The following is a 24,776-nucleotide window of genomic DNA, read 5'->3' on the forward strand; positions in this document are numbered from 1 at the left end:
TTTTGGGAGGTCGAGGTGGGTGGATCACTTGAGGTCAGGAGTTTGAGACCAGCCTGGCCAACATGGTGAAACCCCGCCTCTCCTAAAAATAGAAAAATTAGCCGGGCGTGGTGGTGCGCGCCTGTAATTTCAGCTTGTTGGGAGGCTGAGGCAGAAGAATCGCTTGAACCCAGCAGGTGGAGGCTGCAGTGAGCCGAGATCGAGCCACTGCTCTCCAGCCTGGGCAACAGAGACTCCATCCCCCCGAAAAAACCAAAATAATAAAAGAAATACACCCTCCTGCCTGAGGGACCTTGCGCTAACTATTCCCTCTGCCTGAAATGCCCCCTTTCTCCAGAAATCTGCACGACTCACTCACTCATTTCCTTCATGTGTTTACTCAAGTCAACTCTGAAGCCTACTCTGCCTGCCCTATTTAAAACTGCAGCCCCATCCCCCTTTCCTGTTTTTCCTTCACACCAATCATTCCCTTCTAACATGCTACAGAATTTACTAATTTTGTTCATGTCTGTCTCCTCCCACTTGACTGTAAGCTCTATGACTATTAATATCTACTAATTCATTCAATTAATTGAATACTGCTATTAAGTGCCAAGCACTGTGCTAAGCAATGGAGCTACAAGATGCCTAAAACCGCTTGTAGGTCTTGTGAGGGAAGAAATCCTAATGACAATAAATGTAGCTCATTTAGTGACTGCTTCTCCAAACATCACGATGGCTAATACTAACACAGACTCAGTTCTGCACGCTCCGTTTCATTGAACTCTCACCGAAACCTTCACGGTGACCATCAGCAGCCTCATCGTAAAGCATAAAAAACAAGATTGCAAGGCTGGGAAATGGCAGAGTCAGGATCTGAACCACGGTGTTGACAATGAGAACGGCGAGTAACGTCAAATGTGAGAAATATTTAGGACTTAGGCTCAAAACACTAAGGCAAAGATCAGACGTCGGGACCGAGGGAGGGAGGAAATGACTCCTGGGTTTTGACTGGGGTGGACTAAAGCGCAGTGAGGCCGAAGAGAAGGATGAAGCGCAAGGTGGGGCTGGGCTGGAGGTGCCCGCGGACCGCTCAGGGATATGGTCCACCCTCCCCCGCTCGCCGCCGCCCCGGTCCTGGAGATGCTGGGAGAAGACACGCACGGGAAGAGCAGGAGGTGGGTTCCGTTCCCCTCCCTCTGGAGTCTCCTCAGCAGCAGCTGCAGGAAGGGCGTGGGGGACCGAGAGACAAAGAGCGCGCAGGCACCGCCTCCGTCCGGGCGGCCCCTTTAAGAAGCGCGCGCCAGCTGCCAGCCCGCCTTGTATGCAAATGTAGCAGCGCGGCGGGAGCGCGCGGCTGGTACCCGGGACTGGGCTGCGGCGGTTAGTCCTCTCCCGGCCGCCGTCGCCTCCGACATATTGCCCGCAGGAGCTGCGGCGGCGAAGCGGAGAGCACCGGGGGGAGGAGATGGGTGAGCAGACCGGCTCAGGCTCGGCCTGGCAGCGAGCGGGCGCGCGGGTTAGGATGGCCAGGCTGCTAATTGCTGCCCCACGCGGACAGGAGCCCGGGTGACGGGAGGGGGAGGGGATGCGAGCGCAGACGGGATCCCGCCCCCTCCTGTCGTTTTGCGGGGTGGGGCCTTTGTTGTGGGGGCGGGACATCGGACGGTGGGCGGGGCTTCTACGACGAAGCCCTGTGGGGGCTTGGGCTTCGGTGAGGACCCGCTGGTCGGGGCTAGAGAGGGGGGCGGGGCTTAGCAGTGGGCGTGGCTGCAGCGCTAAGGGCGGAGATTCTGGGCAGGGGGCGCTAGTGCAGTCGGCGTTTCTGGGCGGGAGGGGCTTACACTGGGGGCGGTGGGGCGGGGACACGTCCGACTGAGGGAGCCCGTTCTGGAGTGGAGCTTCTGGGCTGAGAGGACTTTTATTGGCTTGTGGGCGGGGTTTCTGGGCTGACAGTTGTGTGTAGGCGGAGCTTCTGGGCTGAGGGGCTTTATGTGGGTGCAGAGCTTCTAAAGAGAGGAGAGTGGGTGTGGGCAGAGCTTCTGGACTGGACTAAGGGTGTTTGTGTGGGATTTTCTAAGCCAAGTATAGTAGCGTATGAACAGAGCTTCTGGTCTGGGGGTTTATGGAGGACAGAGCTCTTCGCCAGGTACTTTTTAGGGACTTGTGGAGGTTTATAATTTTGGGCATACATCCAAGCCCAAAATTGGCTCCGAAGTGTGGGAAACGCTTCCGAGCTGAGATGCTACGGCGTGGGGTGTATGTGAATGGAGGCTGCTGTGTTACTGTGAAGAGGTATGAACAGGTTATAACTTTTTAAAAATATGTATATATGTATATATATATTTTTAATAGAGACCGGGTTTCGCCATGTTGCCCAGGCTGGTCTCCAACTCCTGGCCTCAAGCGGTCCTCCCGCCTCGGCCTCCCAAAGTGCTGAGATTACAGTCGTGAGCCACCGCACCCAGTCAGGTTGTGACTTTTTTAGCTGCTTAGGAGCTTCGTGCCGAAATTTTGTGCATGGGAGCTTGGGCTAGACTGCTCAGCCAGTAGGTCCAATTTTTTGGTCCACAGCCACAGGATTCTCGCAGCCATATCCTTGGCTCTTTATTGAGGCCCTGGGTCCTGCCCATGAGATGCCAGAATGCCCTTTGAGCTGAATCATGGGGCCCTGGATGAAAAAGCTGCCCCAAAGGTACCCAGAGTTATAGGCCTCCAGAAACTTATGTCTGAATGGGGCCCAATGTGTACCAGAGTTGAGAGCACAGGACCCAGCCACGATACTGTGACATAGTGTGAGCTGAGTTTCCTAATGTGTGAAAAAACCTACCTTGCTGGGTTCATTCACTCATCAACATATACTTGCTGGGCACTGTGGTAGGGGGTATAGCAGTGAAAAAGACAGATAAGGTAACTGACCTCATTGACCTTCCATTGTAATAGGACAGACAAGCAATAAGCATATTAAATAAATAAGATAATTTCAGAGAGTGAATTGTGGTGGAAAAAAAGAACAGAAATTGCAGAGAGTGGTGGAGAGAGTTACTTCAAAATTTCAGAAATGGCTTTCCCGATAGGATATAGTAAGTGCTAGAGGTAGCAATGAGCTTGGCTTGCTGAGGAAAGAAAGATCAAGATGTTTAGAGCATGAGGGGGGATGGCAGAGGGTGGGTGTGAGGTAGAGAATGATAGCGGATGAAGCTGAAGTTGTAAGAAGGGGCCAGATCATAGGTCTCAGGGAGGATTAAATGATAAAGTGAGATACTAGGTGACTGGTAGCTGGTATCATTGCTGTTATCCTTGATATATGCCCCCTGGCTTGAGGCTCTATTTTATGTTGAGCCCCACAGGAGGACGAAGAGGTCCCAACAGGACATCTTACTGTCGAAATCCACTCTGTGAGCCGGGATCCTCGGGGGGCTCTGGTGGAAGCCACAGTTCCAGCGCATCGGTGACCAGTGTTCGTTCCCGCACCAGGTAAACCACCTCTCTGTCTCACCCCTCACTGTGGCCTCACAGGGACAGTGTGGACAGGGCTCTCTCTGACTAGATTCTAAGATGTGAAATCCTAGATGCCAGTGAGGGCTTAGAGGGAGTAATCAGCAGAAAAGACCCAGAGGGAGCTCAGTTGAGGGTGATCACTTGGACAGTGCAGTGGGACATGGTAGAATAAATCCAAAGGCCTGGATTCTAATTACAGCTCTGCTCCAGATTTGCTGATGGCTTGCACAAGTTGCCTCCCCTCTCTGGACCTCCTTTTCCTCATCTGTAAGATGGACCTAATAATTCTTTCTCTCCTAGGGGGTGTCGTAAGACCTGAATAAGATTAGGGATAGGAAAAGGCTTTGTCGGGTTCCTTTGTGTGACAAGCAGGATTAGGAAGACCCCGTCCTTGCTATGAGCTGCTTTTCTCATCTTATCCCGCAATCCTTTGCCTCGGAAGCGCTTCCTGGTAGGGTTCTCAGGTCAGCTGCTGATGTTTTTCCCTCCCCACTGTCAGGAGCAGTTCTGGAACAGGCCTCTCCAGCCCTCCTCTGGCCACCCAAACTGTTGTGCCTCTACAGCACTGCAAGATCCCTGAGCTGCCAGTCCAGGCCAGCATTCTGTTTGAGCTGCAGCTCTTCTTCTGCCAGCTCATAGCACTCTTCGTCCACTACATCAACATCTACAAGACAGTGTGGTGGTATCCACCTTCCCACCCACCCTCCCACACCTCCCTGGTAGGTACCCAACAAGGGTGTGTGTGTGTGTGTGTGTGTGTGTGTTCTGGTTTCATTTAGCATATCCTACTAAGCACCACTGTGCACTTGGCTCCATGCTGAACATGGAAGGTGCTGCAGGAACAGGAAACTGATGATTCACTGAATACTCCTAGTGTGTTTCGTAGCACATTGGGCACTGTAAGTGTATGGGAGATGAATCTGACAAAGATTTTGCCTAAAGGAGTTCAGAGTCTTTTTCTTTTCTTTTTTTTTTTTGAGACGGAGTTTTGCTGTTGTTGCCCAGGCTGGAGTGGAATGGCGCAATCTTAGCTCACTGCAACCTCCGCCTTCCAGTTTCAAGCAATTCCTCTGCCTCAGTCTCCCGAGCAGCTGGGATTACAGGCATGTGCTGCCATGTCCTGCTAATTTTGTATTTTTAGTGGAGACAGGGTTTCACCATGTTGGTCAGGCTAGTCTCGAACCCCTGACCTCAAATGATCCACCCACCTCAGCCTCCCAAAGTGCTGGGATTACAGGCGTGAGCCACTGCATCCGGCCAGGAGCTGAGAGTCTTAATCCAGTAGTGGAGATGAACCACAGGCATACATGAGTGCTTCAAGGGGAGGAAAGACTTCAGTGCAGAAACAGTGTAGGGACAGGGGCATGTGTGAGCAGAGCAAGAGGGCTCACATACCACTCTCTTATCCCCAGGGACTGTCCCACTTCCCTTCTCGGGGTCCTGTCCTACTCCCGTAGGTAATTTCCTGGCCTGACTCAGCTGGAGGCCGATGCAGGTCAGAGAATGAGGACAGTCTCTGTGGAAAGAAATGGGCAGGGGGAGGTGGGTATGAAAAAAGCCTGCGTATGGGCAAGGGGCCCACATGACCCCCAGGCCTCTGCCCCCTGACAGAACTTCCATCTGATTGACTTCAACTTGCTGATGGTGACCACCATCGTTCTGGGCCGCCGCTTCATTGGGTCCATCGTGAAGGAGGTGATTGGGTCCTAGAGGCTGGCCAGGGACTTTGGGATTCCCCTTTTCCCCTGGGGATGCCAAGGAAACATGCCCAGCCCTTCAGCCTTAGGGTATTTCCTTGGGGCTCCCTTTGGACTTGGTTGAAGAACATTAGTTACATCCCATCTTAGAGTTTACTGGGCATCAAAGAGAAGGATTTACCTTGCCAGGTTCTGCCAAGCCTGCTGTGCCACCTCTCCCTGGGTGGGATCACAGGTCATGCTGGGTGGGATTTGGGCACAGCCCCTTCGGCCTCCATCCAAGGCCCCATCCCGTCCTATCTTGCCCTGACCCAGGCTTCTCAGAGGGGGAAGGTCTCCCTCTTTCGCTCCATCCTGCTGTTCCTCACTCGCTTCACCGTTCTCACGGCAACAGGCTGGAGTCTGTGCCGATCCCTCATCCACCTCTTCAGGACCTACTCCTTCCTGAATCTCCTGTTCCTCTGCTATCCGTGAGTACCCCTCACTCCACCCCTCACTGCCCAGCACCTGGCCCCTGACCTCTGCCCTGACCGTGGCTGGCTCACCAGGCCTCCATATCTGGAAGATCGGAGGCAGGCAGCAACATCCTCTCACATTGTCTGATGACACTCACTGAGGTCAGGATAATTAGCCTTTTTTTGCAGAAGAAACTGAGGTGGCATAATTTACCCAGCTCTCACTAGGGGGGAGGTCAGAATGGGACTCAGATCTGCATATATATCCCAAAGGAACATTCCCAAGAGGGAATGCATGGGCTTTGTCTCTCTCGCTCTTCCTTTCCCCTCTCTCTGGTTCTTTCCCTTTCTCTGTGTCTCTCTTTGTGTATCTCAGTGTTTGTATAATCTCTTGGTATCTCCCTGAGTCTGTGTGCCGGCAAACAGCTGCATGGTTGCATGTCTCTGTGTGGGTGTCGATGCATGAAGCATGTGTGTGTGTGCCTGCATATGCATGTGTGTATGCCTTTGTGCCTGTTTTTGCTCTCTTTCTCCATCTCACCAGACCCTAGATTGTTGAGGATGGAGAGACTGTTTTGGGGATGTGCCCAGGACTGCCCATTTCTGGCCTTGCATCAGGGAGAACTTTGGTGAGGTGCTGGATCTGGCTGCTTCTGGGGAAGGCTCCTGGCTGCCTGAGCATTAACAGTCATTTCCCAACCCCAGGTTTTCTGGTTCACAAAATTCTTCAAGCTAGGTCAATCCTGGTCTCATGGGAAGCTTCAGAGCTGGCACTTCCCCCTTTCTACCCTGCATGTCCAAAAAGGCACTGGCATGGGAGCCCTGTCACACTTCCTTCAGTTATATCTACTTTTTAATTGTAAGAGTGACATGTGGCCAGGCGCAGCAGCACACATCTGTAATCCCAGCACTTTGGGAGGCCAAGGCAGGCAGATTGCTTGAGTCCGGGGGTTTGAGACCAGCCTAGGCAACATGCTGAAACCCTGTCTACTAAAAACATAAAAAACTAGCCAGGTGTGGTGAGGCGCGCCTATAGTCCCAGCTACTCAGGAAGCTGAGGTGGTCGAGGCTGCAGTGAGCCAAAATTGTGCCACTGTACTCTAGCCTGAGCAACTGGAGTGAGGTCGTGTCTCAAAAAAAAAAAAAGTGACACGTGTGTCTTATAAAAACATTAAACTTTACAGAAGCTTTTAACATGGAAAAAGAAAGTCCCACATAGTCTTATTCCCCCAGAAATCCATTACTGGCAGCATATTTTCCCAAAATATTTTCTGTGCAAGTACACATGCGTGCAGTTTTTTTGTTTGTTTGTTTTTGAGACAGTCTTGTGTCACCCGGGCTGGGGTGCAGTGGCACGATCTCAGCTCACTGCAACCTCTGCCTCCTGGGTTCAAGCAGTTTTCCTGCCTCAGCCTCCCAAGTAACTGGGATTGCAGGTGCCCACCACCACGCCTGGCTACTTTTTGTATTTTTAGTAGAGATGGGGTTTCACCATGTTGGCCAGGCTGGTCTTGAACTCCTGGCCTCAAGTGATCTGCCTGCCTCGTCCTCCCAAAGTGCTGGGATTACAGATGTGAGCCACTGTGCCCGGACACCTGCAGTTTTTTAAAAAACAAAAATGGTATTATGCTATGCATGATGTACAATTTATCGCACTTTTCACTTAATCATATAACAGATATTTTTCTGTGCCAGTACATATGGGTCTGTCTCATTATTTTATTTTATTTTAGAGATGAGGGTCTTGCTGTATTGCCCAGGCTGGAGTGCAGTGGCTATTCACAGGTCTGTTCCCACTACTGATCAACACAGGAGTTTTGACCTGTTCTATTTCTTTCTTTTTTTTTTTTTTTTTTGAGACAGAGTCTCGCTCTGTCATCGAGGCTGGAGTGCAGTGGCACGATCTTGGCTCACTGCAAGCTCTGCCGCCCGGGTTCACACCATTCTCCTGCCTCAGCCTCCCGAGTAGCTGGGACTACAGGCGCCTGCCACCACGCCCAGCTAATTTTTTGTATTTTTAGTAGAGATAGGGTTTCACCGTGTTAGCCAGGGTGGTCTCAACCTCCTGACCTCGTGATCTGCCCGCCTTGGCCTCCCAAAGGGCTGGGATTACAGGCGTGAGCCACCGCGCCCGGCCAACCTGTTCTATTTCTAACCTGGACCAGTTCATCCCCTCCTTAGGCAACTATGTGGTCCCCCACTCCCAGGAGGTCACCATACAGATGCTGAACTTTGATGCAGGCACCTCAGCGGCATAGCACATTATAGCCTAGAATTCCTCAGCTGAAGCAATCCTCCCTCCTCAGCCTCCTGAGTAGCTGGGACTATGGGCATGCACCACCGTGACCAGCTGCCTCATCTTTTTAATGGCCTCACAGGATTCTATGTTATAGAATTTTCACAATTTATTTGTCTTCTATTGGCAAACTTTTTTTTTTTTTTTTTTCTGAGATGGAGTCTTGTTCTGTTGCCCAGGCTGGAGTGCAGTGGTGCAATCTCAGCTCACTGCAACCTCCAACTCCCGGGTTCAAGCAGTTCTCCTGCCTCAGCCTCCCAAGTAGCTGAGATTACAGGCATGCTCCACCACGCCCAGCTAATTTTGTATTTCTAGTAGAGATGGGGTTTCTCCATGTTGGTCAGGCTGGTCTCAGGTGATCTACCCACCTTGGCCTCCCAAAGTGCTGGGATTACCTTGGCCTCCCAAAGTGCTGGGATTACAGGCATGAGCCACCATGCTTGGCAATTTTTTGTATTTTTAGTAGAGATGGGGTTTCACCGTGTTAGCCAGGATAGTCTCGATCTCCTGACCTTGTGATCTGCCCACGTTGGTCTCCCAAAGTGCTGCAGTTACAGGCTTAAGCCACCGTGCCTGGCCTACTGGCAAACTTTTAAGTTGTTTCTAGCTTTTCCTTATTCATAACAATGAGGCATATATCTTTGTGTATGTGTCCAATATCTCTGCACAGTAGATTCCCAGAAGAATTAACTACACCAAAAGATGGATTCATTTAGATTTTTCATAGTTATTAACAAATTGTCCTTCGAAGGGTTGCACTGGTTAGAACTTAAGAGTTGCCTACTGGGCGTGGTGACTCACGCCTGTAATCCCAGCACTTTGGGAGGCTGAGGCGGGTGGATCACGAGGTCAGGAGATTGAGACCATCCTGGCTAACACGGTGAAACCCCGTCTCTACTAAAAAAATACAAAAAATTAGCCGGGCTTGGTGGATGGCACTTGTAGTCCCAGCTACTCGGGAGGCTGAGGCAGGAGAATGGTGTGAACCTGGGAGGCGGAGCTTGCAGTGAGCCAAGATCGCGCCACTGCACTCCAGCCTGGGCAACAGAGTGAGACTCTTGTCTCAAAAAAAAAAAAAAAAAAAGAGTTGCCTTAATTTGACAGTTTATGGTTACTATCTGGTGAATCTTTTCTTCCTGGATGCAGATAACACCCAATGTCCATATTATGCTTTATTTTTCATTATTTAATTTAAAAATGTTTATTGACCAAATATAAACATATTATAAAAAATCAAATCCAATAGTAGTAAAAAGCTCAATGAAAACCATTGCTGGGCACAGTAGCTCATGCCTGTGATCTCAGTGATTTGAGAGGCTGGGGTGAGAAGATTGCTTTAGCTGGTGAGTTTGAGGCCAAAGTGAGCCATGATCACACCAGTGCATTTCAGCCTGGACAACAGAGTGAGACCCTGTCTCTAAAAATAAATAAATAAATAAATAGAAAAACATTAGTCTTCAATCCCACCTCCAGATTTTTAGTCTCACTCTTCAATGGAAGTCTCTTTTACTTTCTGGGTTTTTTTGTTTATTTGTTTGTTTGTTTGTTTGTTTGTTTAGAGACAGAGTCTGTAAACCTATTATCCAGTTCCAAAGTGCCACTGCACTCCAGCCTGAGTGACAAGACCCTGAGTCAGGGTCTGGCTCTGTTGCCCAGGCTGGAGTGCAGTGGTGCAATCTCAGCTCACTGCAACCTCTGCCTCCCAGGCTCAAGCCATCCTCCCACCTCAACCTTCTGAGTAGTTGGGACTACAGGCATCAGCCACTGTGCCTAGCCTGCTTGTTCTTTTTAAAAATTTATTTGTTGGCCAGGCGCGATGGCTCACGCTTATAATCCCAGCACTTTGGAAGGCCAGGGCGAATGGATCGCTTGAGGTCAGGCGTTCAAGACCAGCCTGGCCATCATGGTGAAACCCTGTCTCTACTAAAAATACAAAAATTAGCCAGGCGTGGTGGTGCACGCCTGTAGTCCCAGCTACTTGGGAGGCTGAGGCAGGAGAATTGCTTGAAACTGGGAGGTGGAGGTTGCAGCGAGCTGAGTTGGCACCACTGCACTCCAGCCTGGGCAATAGAGTGAGACTCTGTCTCAAAAAAAAGAAAATTATTGATTTATTTTAGAATTGAATAAGAGGTTTACATAGTTAAAATTCAGAGGGTTTAAAAGAGTATACCATGAAAAAGTCTCTTGACTGCTGCCTCCCAGCCACCCAGTTTCCTTTCCAAGAGGTAATTATCAGTGTTTTTGGTTTCTTGTATATCCTGGAAACAAATGTTCCATGCATATACAAACATACCACATACACACATATGCAAGTGTATTGATGCCCTGCAATGACAGATGATTTAGCTCACCATCCCATCCTTACTGTTCACAGTAATTGATAGCTTTTAATATTTTTAATTTTCTGTTGGTTATTTTTGTCAGTAGTATAATTATCCCTATCCTTTTTTTTTCCATCAACAATAGTCAGTATCTTGAATCCTTTTTATGTAAGACAAGAATATTAGGCACCCTACCCAACCACTTTTCCTCCCCTCTTCCTCTTTTCACTTCCTGGCATCTGTATTTTTACTTTTATATTGTCAAGCTTGACATTCACATTCTCCTGTGTAACCACGTTTAAGCCTTCCATTCTTTGTCTGAGCCTAATTCTGAAAATTAAAAACCAGTATGTGGCTTTGATATAATTATGTGTATGAAAATATCATTCACTCCAGGGCCCAGTAGTATGCATACATTGTATTTCTTTTCTATAGTTACAGAGTTACAGTCTTGGACCTCTTTATTTATTTATTTTTATTTTTATTTTATTTTATTTTTTTTTGAGATGGAGTCTCGCTCTGTCACCCAGGCTGGAGTGCAGTGGCGCGATCTCGGCTCACTGCAACCTCCGCCCCCGAGGTTCAAGCAATTCTCCTGCCTCAGCCTCCTGAGTAGTTGGGATTACAGGCGCGCTGTAATTTTTGTACTTTGAGTAGAGACAGGGTTTCACCATCTTGCCCAGGCTGGTCTTGAACTCCTGACCTCATGATCCACCCGCCTCGGCCTCCCAAAGTGCTGGGATTACAGGCGAGAGCCACCACGTCCGGCCTTTTATTTTTTTTTGAGATGGAGTCTCTCTGTCACCCCGGCTGGAGTGCAGTGACACAATCTCAGCTCACTGCAACCTCTGCCTCCCAGATTCAAGCAGTTCTCCTGCCTCAACCTCCCGAGTAGCTGGGATTATAGGTGTGCACCACCATGCCCAGCTAATTTTTTGTATTTTTAGTAGAGACGGGGTTTCACCATGTTAGTCAGGATGGTCTCGATCTCCTGACCTCCTCATGCATCCACCTCAGCTTCCCAAAGTGCTGGGATTACAGGTGTGAGCCACCACGCCCAGCCTTAAAGGACTTCTTTAAAGGACCTGTACTCCCAGCTACTCAGGAGGCTGAGGTATAAGAATCGCTTGAACCCAGGAGGCAGTGGTGCAATCTCAGTTATTGCAACCTGTGCCTCCCTGGCTCAAGCCATCCTCCCACCTCAGCCTCCCAAGTAGCTGGGACTACAGGTGCAGGCTACCATGCCCAGCTAATGCCAGAGGTTACAGTGAGCTGAGATTGTTCCACTGCACTCCAGCCTGGGCAATAGAGCAAGACCCTGTTTCAGACACACACACACACACACACACACACACACACACACACACACACACACACAAATGTTCCTAGTGTCAAGGTGAAATGGTTTTTCTTACATTCCGTCAGTTACTTAAAATCATAGCACATTTTAGTTTGCTTCATGTTTACATCATAACTTTCTTATATGGCTTTTTATTTTTCTTGGACTTTCTAATTGCCTTTCTTTTTTCTTATTGACAAAAGAATGATGAGCCTTCATCATATCCTCGTTTATCCAGCCTCTCAGTCATACTGCCTGTTGCCTGGAGTCCATTTCCTCCTCCCTACTACCCCTTACAAAGGTGTCCCTCCTGGAGCCCTTCCTCCTCCTGCTGCAGTCTGGAGTGTTTGCTCTTTAGGTCTGCGGTACAGCTCTTAGCCTGGGACTTCCCTTCGCTGCCCTCCTGGGTTGGACCCCCTGCTTCCTGAATCCCATGCCTTCCTCTTTCTTGGTTTTCTTATTTTGCTGGAGTAAATTATCAGGTAATTACCTTAACAATGGGTACGCTGGAGATGAGTCCTTGCATGTCTAAAAGTGTGTTTGTTCTGCCCTCATACTTGATTGATAGTTTAGCTGAATGTAGATTTCTTTTTTTTTTTTCTTTTTTTTTATTTTTGAGACAGAGTCTCGCTCTGTCACCCAGGATGGAGTGCAGTGACACGATCTCAGCTCACTGCAACCTCCGCCTCCTGGGTTCGAGTGATTCTCCTGCCTCAGCCTCCTGAGTAGCTGGGATTACAGGCACGCCACCATGCCCAGCTAATTTTTGTATTTTTAGTAGAGACGGGGTTTCACCATGTTGGTCAGGCTAGTCTCGAACTCCTGACCTCGTGACCCGCCCACCTCTGCCTTCCAAAGTGCTGGGATTACAGGTGTGAGCCATCGCCCCCAGTCTCAGTGTAGATTTCTAAGTTCAAAGTCACATTCTGAGAACTTGTGCAGTTATTACTCCATTGTCTCTAGTATCCAGTGTTGCTAGTGAGAAGTCTGTTGCCAGTTTTGAGTTTGATTCCAATTCTTTTATAGATGACTTGTATTTTCCTTTCTGAAAGCATTGAGGATATTCTGTTTATCTTTTGATTACTTGAAATTTCAAAGGATGTGTCTGTTGTGGGACTTTTGTCATTCATCCTATCAGGACTCTAGGACTTTTTTAACCTGGAGATTTGAGTACTTTTTTAGCTTGGGGAAATTTTCCTTTGATATTTCTTTGATAATATCTTTCTCTCAATTTTTTCTATTATCTCTGGATTTCTGTTCATCAGATGGTAGACCTCATAGATTGGTCATCTTTTTCTCCTATATTTCTCTAATATTTAATCTCTCTCTCTCTCTCTCTCTTTGTATGTGCATTGCCTTCAGAGAGATTTCCTCAACTTTATCTTCTAGCTTTTTTACTGAGATTTTTTCAGCAATCATATTTTTCATCTCTAAGGCCTCTACGTTTGCTGATTGTTCTTTTCTCATAGCATGCTATTCTTGTTTTAAAAATCTCTTATTTGGCCGGGCATGGTGGTTCATGCCAGTAATCCCTGCACTTTGGGAGGCCAAGGCGGGCAGATCACAAGGTCAGGAGTTCAAGACCAGCCTGGCCAACATGGTGAAACCCCGTCTCTACTAAAAATACAAAAATTAGCTGGGTGTGGTGGCGCATGCCTGTAATCTCAGCTACTCGGGAGGCTGAGGCAGGAGAATTGCTTGAACCCGGGAGGTGGAGGTTGCAGTGAGCCAAGATTGCGCCACTGCACTCCAGCCTGGGCGACAAGAGCGAGACTCTGTCTCAGAAAAAAAAAAAAAAAAAAAAAAAAATCTCTTATTTTCCTCAATTTTGTCTTTTCACTGGGGTCAATTTTTCTGTTTCATGCTGCTTGTTTTACAAGTATAGTTGGCTTCTTTGCTTGTCTCTTTATATGTAAAAATGAAGGACTGAGTAGCAGGAGTGCATTTTCTTTTTCTCTGTCATTGTTTAAGGGGGTGGGAGCTTTGACTGGAAGCTCTAAGTACATGGGCAGGGCACACTAACTGGCAGGCTTTGCTTTGAGGATGAGTGAGTGAAGTGCTGGTTGTTAGGCTTTGAGCCTCCGTAGGCCAGAAAGGGAGCGGTGGGGGTGTTACTCTAAGATATCGCCATTAGAGACCTCAATTCTCAGTTTACTCAATTTCTTTAGAAAAGAATCCTTCAGGGTGTGTTGTATGAGGTGAGTAGGGGAATAAAGGGACTGATTCTTATAAATCAACATGGGTCATTGTTTAATCCCATTTATTCAGCCCTGCTCCCCACTTCATCTTCTATCATATGTGCCCACTTCAAGCCAGAGTCTCTCTTGGGTCACTCTGGGTAGATAAGCTCCCACCTCCAGTCCAGTTCGCTCATGGCATGTTCTAGACCTGTACCGTCCAGTTGAGTAGCTACTAGCCCCCCGTGGTTATTGAGCACATGAAACAGTGTAGTCTGAGTTGAGATGTGCTCTAAGTGTAAAATACACACCGATTCTGAACCCTTAGTACACACACACACACACACACACACAAAAGAAAGCAGGCTGGGCATGGTGGCCCATGCCTGTAATCCCAGCACTTTGAGAGACTGAGGCAGGCGGATGGCTTGAGCTCAGGAGTTTGAGACCAGCCTGGGCAACTTGGCAAAATGCCATCTCTACCAAAAATACAAAAATTAGCTGGGCATGGTAGCCTGCACCTGTAGTCCCAGCTATTTGGAAGGCTGAGGTGGGAGGATGGCTTGAGCCTGGGAGGTGGAGGTTGCAATAATCTGAGACTGCACCACTGCACTCTAGCCTGGGAAACAGAGCTAGGCCCTGTCTCAAAAAAAAAAAAGAGAAACTTAAGGCTGGGCACAGTGGCTCACACCTGTAATCCCAGCACTTTGGGAGGCCAAGGCAGGGTGGATCGCTTGGGCCCAGGAGCTTGAGACCAGTCTGGGCAACATGGCAGAACCCTGTCTCTACAGAAAATATAAAAATTAGTTGGGCATGGTGGCACGCACCTGAAGTACCAGCTACTTGAGAGGTCCGAGGATTGCTCCTGAATAGCTGGGACTACAGATGTGTGCCAGCACCTGAGCCTAGGAGGTAGAGGCTGCAGTGAGCCATGATTATGCCACTGCCCTCCAGCAGCCTGGGCAACACAGCAAGACCCTGTCTTAGTAAAAAAAAAAAATGAAAGTAAAACATCTCAAAATATTCATTATATGTTGAAGTGATAGTATTTGCATGTATTGGGTTAAGTAAAATAGAATCTTAAAATTAATTTCAGGAGGCTGATGCAGGAGAATCTCTTGAACCCGGAAGGCGGAGGTTGCAGTGAGCTGAGAACACGTAACTGTACTCCAGTCTGGGGCACAGAGTGAGACTCTGTCTCCCAAAAAAAAAAAAAAAAAAAAAAAGGCCAGGTGCGGTGGCTCACACCTGTAATCCTAGCACTTTGGGAGGCCAAAGCGAGCGGATCACCTGAGGTCAGGAGTTCGAGACCAGCCTGACCAACATGGAAAAACCCCGTCTCTACTAAAAACACAAAATTAGCCAGGCGTGGTGGTGCATGCTTGTAATCCCAGCTACTAGGGAGGCTGAGGCAAGAGAATCACTTGAACCCGGGAGGCAGAGGTTGCAGTGAGACGAGATCATGCCACTGCACTCCAGCCTGGGCAACAAGAGTGAAACTCTGTCTCAATAATAATAATTTCATCTCTTTTTTTTTTTTTTTTTTTTGAGACGGAGTCTGTCGCCCAGGCTGGAGTGCAGTGGTGCGATCTCTGCTCACTGCAAGCTCCCCCTCCCAGGTTCACGCCATTCTCCTGCCTCCCGAGTAGCTGGGACTACAGGTGCCTGCCACCACCCCCGGCTAATTTTTTGTATTTTTAGTAGAGACGGGTTTCACCGTGTTAGCCAGAATCGTCTCGATCTCCTGACCTCGTGATCCACCTGCCTCAGCCTCCCAAAGTGCTGGGATTACAGGGATGAGCCACCGCGCCCAGCCCATCTCTTTTTTAATGTGGCTAAATTATGCGACTCTGGTGGCGGGTGCCTGTAGTCCCAGCTACTCGGAGAGGCTGAGGCAGAAGAATGGTGTGAACCCGGGAGGTGGAGCTTGCAGTGAGCCAAGATCTCACCACTGCCCTCCAGCCTGGATGACAGAGCCAGACTCCGTCTCAAAAAAAATAAAAATTATGTGACTCATCTTTCTGTTGGAAAGCAGTGCTCTAGACCATGACTGCTTCTTCGTCTGTCATCATGTCTCCATCTGCTTTCTAAATTCGTCAGAATCATTTGTGCACTGATGACCCTTGCTTCCATTTTTTTTTTTTTTTTTCTGATACAGATTTATTTTCTACTTTGATAGACTCACATGTAGGGTGGAGGAGATGGGAGGGAATCTGCTATCATGCCTATGAAGCTGCTTCTAACTTCTAACCTGTCAGAGCAGTCTGTCACCAAATAATTTAATTGATCATAGGACCTATCTGCAGTCCTTCTTAGAGACAAAGCCAGCGAGATTCTTTAAGTTTAACCTGGAGACCTTTGTATGTTCACACAGGTGCCCCCACCCCCTCATTACCACAAGATAGCCTGAAGAGTATTTCAGGAATCCCATTTTAGTCTTTTTTCCTGTCCCCATAGAATCACTGGCCTCTTCCTTTTCTAGTCAAAATTCTATTGATCATCGCCAGAAACTATGCTAGGGGTTGTTGTAGGACTAAAAGACAGTATTTATGAGAACACTAGTGTAATACCTTGCTGAGAGTGGGATCAATACAAGCTATGTAATTTAGGGCAAGTTAAGGAAACTGAGGCTCATAGAGGTTAAATAACTTGCCATAAATCACAGAGCTAGTAAGTGGCAGAGCTGGGGTTTTTTTTTGTTTGTTTGTTTGTTTGTTTTAGACAGGGTCTCATTCTGTCACTCAGGCTGGAGTGCAGTGGTGTGATCTCAGCTCATTGCAGCCTTGAACCCCGCTAGGATCAGATGATCTTCCCACTTCCACCTCCCAAATAGCTGGAACTATAGGCATGTAGTCTGGCTACTTTATGTATTTTTTGTAGAGACAAGGGTTTCGCCATCTTGCCCAGGCTGGTCTTGATCTCATGGCTCAAGCAGTTTCTCTACCTCTGACTCCCAAAGTGCTGGGATTACAGGTTTAAACCACCACACCCAGCCCAGAGCTGGGATTTTGATCTAAGCCTGTTTGACCCCAAAGGTTATGCTCTTGACCACAGTTCTGTTTTTATATTATGGACTGTACAGTATAATTGAGCACAATTCTCTAAGCTATTTTATTTAGCCTTACCACAGGAAAAATGGTAGCATCCCTATTTTACAGACTGGAAAACAGAAACTCAGGGAGGCTAAATGACTTGCCAGGGACACTCAGATATTTCTTCTTGGGACCCCCAGAAAAAAGTAAAAGGAGATTTTTTTTTTTTTTAGATGGAGTCTCACTCTGTTGCCCAGGCTGGAGTGCAATGGTGTGATCTCGGCTCATTGCAACCTCTGCTTCCTGAAATGTAGCATTGTCAGCCGGGTGCAGTAGCTCACACCTTTAATCCCAGCACTTTGGGAGGCTGAGGCAGGTGGAGGTCAGGAGTTCAAGACCAGCGTGGCCAACATCATGAAACCCCATCTCTACAAAAATACAGAAATTAGCTGGGCATGATGGCAGGTGCCTGTAATCCCAGCTACTCGGGAGACTGAGGCGGGAGAATCGCTTGAACCCAGGAGGCGGAGGTTGCAGTGAGCCAAGATCGTGCCACTGCACTCCACCCTGAGCAACAGAGTCATACTCTGTCTCAAAAAAAAAAAGAAAAGAAATGTAGCATTGTGATCAGCCCTAACTCCTGGGGGTAGCCCAGGAACCCTTGTGGGGGTGTGTAATTCTGAGGACCTGGGGAAACTGAGAGGCCCCAAGCTGAAAAAGGGAATATTTATGAAAGCCCCTACTATGATGGGCGTGGCACTTACTCACTTTCTATAATTACTCTTCTAGACTATGGGCCCATCTAGTTTTCTCCGCATACAATGGCAGCCACACACATAATTAGCTCCAGCCCTGCTCTCAGGGTGCTGCTCAGGGAAAAAGATTTGTTCTGTTCAAGGGCCCATTTCAGTGCCTGGTACGTAATAAACATAAATATTTGTTCCTGAACCGCCCTCCTCTGCAAACTAAAGAGCTGTTCCATAACGACTCATCACTTACACCTCTCTTGTGTGTGTATTTTATTTTTTTTTATTTTTTGAGAGAAAGTCTTACTCTGCCCGGCCAGAGTGCAGTGGCACAATCGTGGCTCACTGCAGCCTCAACCTCCTAGGTTCAGGTGATCCTCCTACCTCAGCCTGCATAGCTGGGACTACAGGCATGTACCACCATACCCACCTAATTTTTTGTTGTTGTTTTGTTTTTTTTTTTTTTGAGACGGAGTCTCACTCTGTTGCCCAGGCTGGAGTGCAGTGGCGCGATCTCGGCTCACTGCAAGCTCCACCTCCTGGGTTCACGCCATTCTCCTGCCTCAGCCTCCCGAGTAGCTGGGACCACAGGCGCCCGCCACCATGCCTGGCTAATTTTTTGTATTTTTTAGTAGAGACAGGGTTTTATCATGTTGGCCAGGATGATCTCAATCTCCTGACCTCGTGATCCGCCCGCCTCAGCCTCCCAAAGTGCTGGGATTACAGGCGTGAGCCATTGCGCCCGGCCCATACCTGCCTAATTTTTAAATTTGTTTTGTAGAGATGGGGTCTCACTATGTTGCCCAGGCTGGTCTTGAACTCCTGGGCTCATGTGATCTTCCCACCTCGGCGTCCCAAAGTGCTGGGATTACAGACATGAGCTACCGTGCTTGTCCTCTGTGTACACTTTTAACTAATTACTCATAATGATTTGTTGAGTAGGTGCCTTGATCTTTGGTACCAAACAGTTCTGATTTTGAGCCCCACCCGCACCTGCCCTATAACTTCCTAACTAATGTGTAAGCTTTGGGAATTTACTTCACCTTTCTGAGCCACGGCTTCCTCAGCTGAAAAGGGGACAAAATAACAGTACCTGATGAATAGTGTTGTTATGAGAAAAGAATTTGCCTGAAAGCATTCGGTGCAGTGCCTGGAACATAGGCCATGCCCAGCGAATGTGGGCTGTTGCTGTTGTGAGTCATCCCTAGGCTGCGAGTGCAGGGACTTGTCTCTTGCTTCCTACTGTAGCCCCAATGTCAGCAGTTCTGCTATACCCCTAGTGCTTGGCACGTACCAAGTGGTAATACATGTGCTGAATGACTGGCCATTGGATGGGGGGTGGATGGATGAAAGGACTGGTAAATTCTCCCCGCTGGGCAGCCAGGAGAGCTGAGGCCCAGGAAGGAAAGAAGATCCCCTCAGTGGCTGAGAGTTGGGATCCTGGCCCACGGGCAGGCCTTCCCTCACCACCGTCTTCCCCAGCAGGTTTGGGATGTACATTCCGTTCCTGCAGCTGAATTGCGACCTCCGCAAGACAAGCCTCTTCAACCACATGGCCTCCGTGGGGCCCCGGGAGGCGGTCAGCGGCCTGGCGAAGAGCCGGGACTACCTCCTGACACTGCGGGAGACGTGGAAGCAGCACACAAGACAGCTGTATGGCCCGGACGCCATGCCCACCCATGCCTGCTGCCTGTCGCCCAGCCTCATCCGCAGTGAGGTGGAGTTCCTCAAGATGGACTTCAACTGGCGCATGAAGGAAGTGCTCGTCAGCTCCATGCTGAGTGCCTACTACGTGGCCTTTGTGCCCGTCTGGTTCGTGAAGGTGCGTAGCTCAAGCCAGGGAGGGAAAGGGCCTAGCTGGGACCTGACCCTGCTGCCTGCCCTACGTGAGTTCTCCTGCTGGCCTAACTAACTATGCGTTTTTGATGTGATTTCCCATCTCTTCTCTGGAGGACTGGAGCAACTACTGTCTCCATTTTATTTTTTATTTTTAGAGACCGGGTCTTGCTCTGTCACCTACACTGGGGTGCAGTGGCACAATCATGGATCACTGCAGCCTCAATCTCCTGGTCTCAAGTGTTCCTTCTGTCTCAGCCTCTTGAGTAGCTGCGACTACAGGCATGAGCTACCATGCCCAGCTAATTTTTAAATTTTTTATAGAGATGGAGTCTCACTGTGCTGCCCAAGCTGGTCTCAGAATTCCTGGTCTTAAATGGTCCTCCTGCCTCAGCTTCCCAAAGTGTTGGGATTACAAGCGTCAGCCACTACATCCGCCTGTATCCATTTTCTTTTACTTTTTTTATTTTTTCTTTTACTTTATTTTTTTGAGACAGAGTCTCATTCTGTTGGCCAGGCTAGAGTACAGTGGCACGATATCAGCTCACAGCAACCTCCACCTCCCAGGTTCAAGCAATTCTCCTGTGTCAGCCTCCCAAGTAGCTGGGATTATAGACATGTGCCACCAGGCCCAGCTAATTTTTGTATTTTTAGTAGAGACAGGGTTTCACCATGTTGGCCAGTCTGGTCTCAAACTCCTGGCCCCAAGTGATCCACCCACCTTGGCCTCCCAAAGTGTTGGGATTACAGGCATGAGCCACCGTGCCCGAGCCTGTGTCCATTTTAAAGTGAAGAGAACTAGACTCACTGAAGGGAAGTGACCTATCCAAGGTCACCCAGCCAATGAGGGAGACACGGCCTTGTTATTCATAATACTTATTACAAAGACTAGTGAGTTTGTATTTCAGCAGCTAGTGTGACACAGACATGTCACAATGCCTGGTTTTATCATTTAGTAAGGAAGCCAGTGTTCATCCAGATTTGAGTGATCCCAAAAGCCTGTGCTCTCTTTGTCCTAACCTCTCAGTCTCCTGGGAAGGTACCTCCTCAGCTGCAAGCTGCAGTGGGCTTGAGAGAACTTAATGCCCTTTTCTGAGACGGAGTCTTGCTCTGTGCCCAGGCTAGAGTGCAGTGGTGCAATCTCGGCTCACTACAAGCTCCACCTCCTGGGTTCACGCCATTTTCCTGCCTCAGCCTCCCGAGTAGCTGGGACTACAGGCGCCTGCCACCTCGCCTGGCTATGTCTTTTTTTTTTTTTTAGAAGGAGTCTCGCTCTGTCGCCCAGGCTGGAGTGCAGTGGTGTGATCTCGGCTCACTGCACCCTCCACCTCCCAGGTTCAAGCAATTCTCCTGCCTCAGCCTCCCAAGTAGCTGGGATTATAGGCACGCACCACCACACCCAACTAATTTCTGTATTTTTAGTAGAGACGGGCTTTCACCATGTTGGCCAGGCTGGTCTTGAACTCCTGACCTCAGGTGATCCACCCACCTCAGCCTCCCAAATTGCTGGGATTGTAGGTGTGAGCCACCACGCCCGGCCCTTTTTTTTTTTTTTTTTTTTTTTTAAGACTGGGTCTTGCTGTATGGCCCAGGCTGGAGTGCAGTGGTGCAATCTTGGCTCACTGCAGCCTTTGCCTCCTGGGTTCAAGCAATTCTCCTATCTTAGCCTCCTGAATAGCTGGGACTACAGGTATGCGCCACCATGCCTGGCTAATTTTTGTATTTTTAGTAGAGACAGGGTTTCGCCATGTTGGCCAGGCCAGTCTCAAGCTCCTGACCTCAAGTGATCCACCCACCTTAGCCTCCCAAAGTGCTGAGATTACAGGTGTGAGCCACCGTGCCCGGCCCTTAATGTCTTTTGAGCACCTATAACATGCCTGAAGCTTTCATAAGTGTTACAGTCCTCCTAACACCTCTTGGAGGTGGTTCGTAGTTGCTCTTTTTTTTTTTTTTTTGAGACGGAGTCTTGCTCTGTCGCCCAGGCTGGAGTGCAGTGTCATGATATCGGCTCACTGCAACCTCTGCCTCCCAGGTTCAAGTGATTCTTCTGCCTCAGCCTCCTGAGTAGCTGGGACTACAGGCGCACGCCACCACGCCTGGCTAATTTTTGTATTTTTAGTAGAAACAGGGTTTCACTATATTAGCCAGGCTGATCTCGAACTCCTGATCTCGTGATCTGCCCACCTCGGCCTCCCAAAGTGCCAGGATTACAGGTGTGAGCCACCGCGCTGGGCCTAGTAGTTGCTCTATCCTCATTTGACAGATGAGGAAACTAAAGCACAGAGAAGGTAAATGACTTGCCCAGTGTCACATAGTAAATAAGCAAAAGAGCCAAGATTTGAATTCAGGTCTCTTGGACCCCAGAGCCTGTTCTCTGGCTCAGAGTGGTGGGCAGTAGGAGCAGATTTCCTTGTAGAAAACCAACTAGTGGGCACAGGGCCTGAGCCTTCTTTGTTGGGTGTTTGATTCTTGGTTTCAGGCTATTCTGAGGTCTCCCCGGGACTGTCCTAACCTCTCAGTCAGGTAGAATCAGGGAAGGAAAGGGAATGAGGCCATTATGGGGATCCCAGGCCTCACCCACCTTCTGCTACCCCCAGAACACACATTACTATGACAAGCGCTGGTCCTGTGAGCTCTTCCTGCTGGTGTCCATCAGCACCTCCGTGATCCTCATGCAGCACCTGCTGCCTGCCAGCTACTGTGACCTGCTGCACAAGGCCGCCGCCCATCTGGGCTGTTGGCAGAAGGTGGACCCAGCGCTGTGCTCCAACGTGCTGCAGCACCCGTGAGTCACCCTACCCTGCTCAACCCAATCCCAGCCCTTCCGGTCAGCATCTGGAGTCACTTGTCCACCCGCTGATTAACTTATTCAGTTAGCAAATAGTTACTGAGCGTGTCTTGTGTATTAGGCCAAGTGTCCAGGGTGGGGTATGGTGGGGCCTGACACACGTTCCCTGTCCTTGGGTAACTTGCAGTGTACTGAAGACAGGAGGGGAATGATGGTAATTCATGGACTTGTTGACGTTCTCTTTGCTGACCGTTTATTCACTCATTGCCTTACTTGCTCATGCTTCACTCTTCTCTTACGTGCTCACTCATCCCCTGGGTCATTACGTCACCTACTCTTTCAGCAGACATTTGCTTCCACCCAGTCCATACCAGGCCTGCGGATGTACCAGGCAAAAGAGGTTGGACTTTGACTTACGCCTAGCGGGGATAGAGGATTTTTAGCAGTGGAGGGACCCATGCCAAGGTGTGCTTTAGAATCATCAGCCTGGTGCCAGGATGTGGTGCTGTGCTAGTTGATGCCGAACCCTGGCCAGGGAGGGACGAGATGGGCAAAAGAGACCTGCTGCAAGAAGGCACTGCACCCGGAGCAGACGCAGAAGTCACACTGCTCAGGGGCCCTTTTCAAAGTACTTTTCCCCCCAGGTTATACTAATTTTCCTGCCTGTATTTCCCCAGTAGACTGGAAGCTCCTCAAGGCCAGGATCACCTCGGAAGCACATCTGAGTCTTGGGCCCAGGACAAGGCTTGGCAGAGAGGAGGCCCCTAGGACAGGTTTGCAGAGGTAGGCCCACCAAGGAGCAGAGATGCAAGCAAGGCCATAGAAGCTAAGCCTCCTGGTGTTGGCCATGCGTGTCAGTCAGGGTCCCTTTCAGGCTCTGTCCTGGAGGTCCAGAAGAGTGACTGGGCATTGCTGATGGGGCCAAAAGGAGGTTTGGCTTAGCCTTGGGCTCTGAGGGGCGGGAGGAATAGAAAGATAGAACATAGCTGAACATGAGGATATACCTGTCCATGGCTCACCGTGGTCCTTCGCGTGGCTTCCCAGATGATGAGCTGGGTCCTGCCAGATGTTTCTGCCTCATCTTTTACCATGCCCCCAACCCATCCTCTGCTCTTCAGCAAAGCAAAGCAAATCTCCTCAGGTTCTCATATGCTTTATGCACTTGCGCCTCCAGGCTTTTGCATGTGATGTGTCTTTTGCTTGGGATGGTCTTTCCATTCTTTCTATCCTGATTAACTCCTATTCATCCTTTAGCACTTTGCCTCCTCCAGGAACACTTTCCTGACCATCCAGAATGGGTTCAGTGCCCCTCCCCTATAAGGGGCCCCTCCTTTCAGTGGCCCATAATACCGTGATCATTGCATTTAATGCTTTCTACTATGTTTGCTTAATTACCTGCCTGTCATTTCAGAACTGAAAGTTCACAAAGGTCAGGGCCCTTGCCTGTCTAGCACTCAGTTGTCTCCTCAGGCCTTTTTTTTTTTTTTTTTTTTTTTTTTTTTTTTTTTGTGAGATGGAGTCACGCTCTGTTGCCCAGGCTGGAGTGCAGTGGCACAATCTTGGCTCATTGCAATCTCCACCTCCTGGATTCAAGCGATTCTCCTGCCTCGGCCTCCCAAGTAGCTGGGACTACAGGTGTGCACCACCACACCTGGCTAATTTTTATGTTTTTAGTAGAGACGGGGTTTCGCCATGTTAGCAAGGCCGGTCTCGAACTCCTGACCTCAGGTGATTCACCCATCCTGGCCTCCCAAAGTGCTGGGGTTACAGGCGTGGGCCACTACGCTTGGCCTAGGCCTTTCTTTTTAAGGTGAAATTTCCATACAATGAAATGTGCAATCCTTTTTTTTTTTTTTTGAGACAAGGTCTCACTCTGTCCTCCCAGGCTGGAGTGCAGTGGTGCAATCACAGCTCATTACAGCCACAACCTCCTGGGCTCAGGTGATCCTCCCACCTCAGCTCCCAAGTCACTGGGATTACAGGCACATGCCACCACGTCCAGCTAATTTTTGTTTTTTGTTTTTTGTTTTTGTTTTTTTTTTTTGAGACGGAGTCTCGCTCTGTCGCCCAGGCTGGAGTGCAGTGGCGCAATCTCGGCTCACTGCAAGCTCCACCTCCTCGGTTCACGCCATTCTCCTGCCTCAGCCTCTCCGAGTAGCTGGGACTACAGGCGCCCGCCACCACGCCCGGCTAATTTTTTGTATTTTTAGTAGAGTCGGGGTTTCACTGTGGTTTCGATCTCCTGACCTCGTGATCCGCCGGCCTTGGCCTCCCAAAGTGCTGGGATTACAAGCGTGAGCCACCGCGCCCGGCCAATTTTTGTATTTTTTTGTAGAGACTAGGTTTTGCCATGTTGCCCAGGCTGGTCTAGAGCTCCTGGGCTCGAGCGATCCACCCACCTTGACCTCCCAGAGTGCTGAGATCACAGGCATGAGCCACTGCACTTGGCCTACAAATCTTAAAGGGTACAATTCTTTCAGTTTTGATAAAGGTATATATGCTCATGTAACCCACCCCTCATTCAAGATATAGAACATTTCCAGCCTTTCAGAAAATGTCCTCATGGCCCTTCCCAGTGATCTTTCCCCCAAGACAACTACCTTTCTGTT

At 49.1% G+C, this 24,776-nt stretch overlaps 1 protein-coding gene across 5 annotated transcripts in view; it reads left to right on the top strand.

Annotated features, from left to right (window-relative positions):
• Window positions 1–1,298: 1,298 nt before the first annotated feature.
• Window positions 1,299–24,776, top strand: part of TMEM39B (transmembrane protein 39B) — a 28,639-nt gene continuing 5,161 nt past the window's right edge. For 2 of the 5 annotated variants that reach the window (XM_030823302.1, XM_030823304.1), the window contains exons 1-7: window positions 1,299–1,451; window positions 3,330–3,456; window positions 3,980–4,199; window positions 5,092–5,175; window positions 5,493–5,647; window positions 19,029–19,365; window positions 21,977–22,164. In XM_030823302.1, coding sequence (XP_030679162.1) covers window positions 1,448–1,451; window positions 3,330–3,456; window positions 3,980–4,199; window positions 5,092–5,175; window positions 5,493–5,647; window positions 19,029–19,365; window positions 21,977–22,164 — 1,115 coding nt within the window. In that variant the 5' untranslated portion in view covers window positions 1,299–1,447. Of the gene's footprint in view, window positions 1,452–2,105; window positions 2,275–3,329; window positions 3,457–3,979; window positions 4,200–5,091; window positions 5,176–5,492; window positions 5,648–19,028; window positions 19,366–21,976; window positions 22,165–22,847; window positions 22,951–24,776 lie in introns of those variants that run through there. The other 3 variants (XM_030823303.1, XM_030823305.1, XM_030823306.1) reach the window with 3 other exon arrangements.

This window comes from Nomascus leucogenys, chromosome 12 (genome assembly GCF_006542625.1).
Source record: "Nomascus leucogenys isolate Asia chromosome 12, Asia_NLE_v1, whole genome shotgun sequence".
NCBI lineage: Eukaryota > Metazoa > Chordata > Mammalia > Primates > Hylobatidae > Nomascus > Nomascus leucogenys.